Source organism: Nothoprocta perdicaria, unplaced genomic scaffold (assembly GCF_003342845.1).
Source record: "Nothoprocta perdicaria isolate Ctin4 unplaced genomic scaffold, notPer1 scaffold_504, whole genome shotgun sequence".
NCBI classification, from domain to species: Eukaryota; Metazoa; Chordata; class Aves; order Tinamiformes; family Tinamidae; genus Nothoprocta; species Nothoprocta perdicaria.
Genome location: NW_020455760.1, coordinates 48,904 through 52,810, shown reverse-complemented (window position 1 = coordinate 52,810; position 3,907 = coordinate 48,904). Strand labels below are relative to the sequence as shown.

General features: G+C 53.8%; 1 protein-coding gene across 1 annotated transcript in view; it reads right to left on the bottom strand.

The window, feature by feature from the left end:
- STIM1 (stromal interaction molecule 1) overlaps positions 1-3,907 on the bottom strand; it is a 61,044-nt gene that overhangs the window by 11,245 nt on the left and 45,892 nt on the right. Inside the window, exons 10-11 of the mRNA XM_026048018.1 lie at positions 3,110-3,210; positions 1,980-2,215 (exon numbers count right to left, since the gene is read on the bottom strand). Of these exons, the coding sequence (XP_025903803.1) occupies positions 1,980-2,215; positions 3,110-3,210 (337 nt within the window). The remainder of the gene's footprint in view (positions 1-1,979; positions 2,216-3,109; positions 3,211-3,907) is intronic.

The following is a 3,907-nucleotide window of genomic DNA, read 5'->3' as shown; positions in this document are numbered from 1 at the left end:
TCCGCAGAATGATTCCCTGAAGGATTGGAGCTCTGCAGAATAATTCCCTGAAGGATTGGAGCTCTGCAGAATAATTCCCTAAAGGATTGCAGCTCTGCAGAATGATTCCCTGAAGGACTGGAGCTCTGCAGAATAACTCCCTAAAGGATTGCAGCTCTGCAGAATGATTCCCTGAAGGACTGCAGCTCTGCAGAATGATTCCCTGAAGGATTGGAGATCTGCAGAATGATTCCCTGAAGGATTGGAGATCTGCAGAATGATTCCCTACAGGATTGCAGCTCCGCAGAATGATTCCCTGCAGGATTGCAGCTCTGCAGAATAATTCCCTGCAGAGCTTTGAATTCACTGCCCCGTGTCCCGCCAGCAGCCCCAGCACCTGCTCATCCTCACGAGGAAGGCTCCTACCAGCACGTGCTGAGGCTCCCGTGGCACAGAGGCCTTCAGCCTCAGCCTCCCGCTCCAGGCAGCTTCTCCAGCTGCAAACAGGAGCGCTCCCGCCTGCTAGGGCCATTTTTGAGCGTTTTTTCCCCAAATCCTGTGCAGGGTATGGGGAGGGGCGGGGGCTGCCATTCTTCTTCCTCCCGGCAGACTCTGCCCGGGGTTAGTGCAGGTGCCGAGGGCTCGCTCGGGAAACCGTGTGCATTAGTTTGTGGTGCCAGAAAGGTGGAAAAATCTGTATGGTTTTAGTCCAGAGAGAGGGCAGCAGGTCGAGCAGAGCGCCAAGGGCAACGGGAGAGAGGCAAACCCGGGCATTTCCAGAGGGACTGGTCCTCCGAGGACACGGACGAGCGGTCGCTGAACCTGCGCCCAAAGAGCCAGGCGGCGTCTGGGGTGGGCCCGCGGGGTGCCAAAGGGAGAGAGAAAAAGGGTGATTTCCAGGGAGAACCATCCCAGGCAACGTTCCCGACACGTCCCGGGGGCAAAAGCCTCGGCCGGGCACGTGGATTAACTCTTGTGCACGGAATAAACGCTTGAGCATGGAATAAATTCTTGTGCATGGAATAAATTCTTGTGCATGGAATAAACTCTTGTGCACGGAATAAACTCTTGTGATGGAATAAATTCTTGTGCATGGAATAAACTCTTGTGCATGGGGTTTATCTGAGACTGCTGTGGGGACAGTGATGGGCCAGCACGTGCCACCCACCTGGGGGACACCCGGGAGGCCTCGTCGCCCGCGGGCACCGCGGGGACACCGAGGGCTGGCAGCCCCTGCCATGGTGTCTGTTCACCCCGATCACTCGGGGCTCTGCTCCAGGATCTCTCTGCTTCCCTAATGCTCCGCTTGCATCTTTCCCGGTTGGTTTTTAGCTGGTTTTTAATTGCAACGGATCATTCTGTGATTCTGGGATGATCCCATGGAGAGGCTGGGACCTGGTCAGGGCAGCCTCCCACCCTGCGCCTGCTGAGCTCAGACCCTGCAGGTCCCCAGTTCCTCCCATCCCAGCTCCCGGTGCTCCATTCCCACCCCATAATCCAAGGGCTGATCCGCAATCCAAGGGTGACCCAGGGAATGGCAAGGGAGGGAAGTGCAGAACCTCACGCAGAGAAGAGGCAGCTTCAAGTCCTTTGTCCTGAGCCACTGCTCAAACTAAAGGGGAACTTTCAAACTTCATTTTCTTCTGTCCCCCTGGTGACTCTGTCCCTCTCTATCCTTTTGCTTTTCTCGTAAAAACATAAATTCGGCGTGTTGAACAGAACAGCCTATATGGATTATTCTTTATGGCTTTCATACTGGCTAGGTAAAAAAAAAAACCCTTGTGTATGATTAGACAAATTAAAAAACAAATAAAGCCCTAGTCTACCTGCAGCACTGCCATCATGTCAAGCTGTGCAAATTAGCAGTGTCCAGCCCCACGGCTGATAATTAATGCTCTTTGATCATTTAAAGCCAACTCAGTTGCCCTAATTCCTCCTCCTCTTTCTCCACGCCTGCTGCAGCACCGTAGGGGACTCGGGCGCCCCTCGGGAATACGTACACTGCATGGACATGGGGGACACGAGCTCTTCGTCCAGGTCGTCCACGTCATCGGTGAGGATGAAGTGCGAGGGGTTGGGCCGCGGGGTGCCCATCCAGCCGGGGTCGATGTTGAGGGCGGAGGCCAGCGTGTGGAGGCCGGGGTTGTTGACGATCTGGAAGCCGCAGAGCGTCTCGATCTGCTGCCAGCGGTGCAGCCGCTCGCGCAGCGCAGCCGTCACCTCGCTCAGAGCTTGCCTGCGAGCCGGCGCCGAGCGCGGGAGCAACGGGGGCAACGGGAGAGAAACACAAAAAACGCAGTAACTCGTCTGAAACGGGCGGTGCAGCTTCACTTGCTGACGTCTGAGACACCTGTGACGCCACGGAGCGGGACACAGCGAGGACCCCCGAGCCATGGGGGGAACCCTGGGACCACTCGTCACCTCCAGGTGAGGAGGAACTTCACTGTGAGGGTGCCAGAGCCCTGGCACAGGCTGCCCTGGGAGGTTGTGGAGTCTCCTGCTCTGGAGGTCTCCAAAACCCGCCTGGATGCCACCCTGTGCCACATGCTCTAGGTGTGCCTGCTTGAGCAGGAAGGTTGGACTAGATGATCTCTAGAGGTCCCTTCCAACCTTGAATATTTTGTGATTCATGAAGGGAGAAGGTAGGGAGGAAAAGGGCCAAGCTCTTCTCAGTGGTGGCCAGCGATAGGACAAGGGGTAATGGGCATTAGCTGAAACACAGGCAGTTCCATCTCCAGGTGAGGAGGAACTTCGCTGTGAGGGTGCCCGAGCCCTGGCACAGGCTGCCCTGGGAGATTGTGGAGTCTCCTGCTCTGGAGGTCTCCAAAACCCGCCTGGATGCCACCCTGTGCCACATGCTCTGGGTGTCCCTGCTTGAGCAGGAAGGTTGGACTAGAAGATCTCTAGAGGTCCCTTCCAACCTTAAACATTCTGTGTGATTCACTGCAGCCTCCTGGCTCCCCGGGAACACCCCTTTGGCCAGGACTTCCAATTCCTCCACACAATCCTGATTCCAGGTTTATGTGCATAAAATCAGGAGAGTTTTAGCTAAAGGAGCAATTTCAATCCCAGCTAAATAAAGTCACAGAAGGGAGAGAGAAACGAGGGAAGAGCCAAAGCAGCGACTCACTTGGCCGTCAAGATCTTATGATCAACGTCATCCAGAGAGGAGCTGTGAGCCACGTGAAACGTCCCAAACAGGGTGTTCCGCTTCTTCTTAATTTTCTCCGCCTGCAACACGAACAGAGCAAGAAGGTCACAGGAAGAACCTTACGTTTCCTGCGGGGACCAGCACATCCTGGCAGGACTGTGACGGGAATAATCCTGCAGCTGCTTTCGCGCGGGGAACTCGCAGGAATTGTCCTTCGGCTGAAGGATGCGATGGGAGCGAGGAGGAATTCTCCAGCAGCAGCAGCGGAAGCAGCTTGCGGGGCTCCAGCTCCTCCTTGGCCCTTCTCCAGGTTTCCAAACAGTCTCCGGGGACTGAACCAGCTGCTTCCTACGTTTAATGACTGTCTTAGGAAGCTTGTTTTGTCCTTCTCCTGAGTAATTATCCAAGGAATACTGTCAGTGCCCTACAGGTCTTTTAACCTTCCTTTTAGGGCTCAGCTCTTTGGCTCACAAGATAAGCGTGGCTTAACTTGAGACAAGCCAAGGCCGTGAATACGGTACCTGACTCAACAGAAAGCAAACGGCTGACATGAGGAAACATCTGTAATTAATAAACCCAAATCAAGAAGGACGGATTTTTATGTGCTAAAACGTCTGTAATAAACCCAAATCAAGGACAGATTTTTACGTGCTAAAAAATCTGTAATAAACCCAAATCAAGGACAGATTTTTATGTGCTAAAACATCTGTAATGAACCCAAATCAAGATGCACAGATTTATATGTGCTAAAATGTTTGTAATAAACCCAAATCAAGA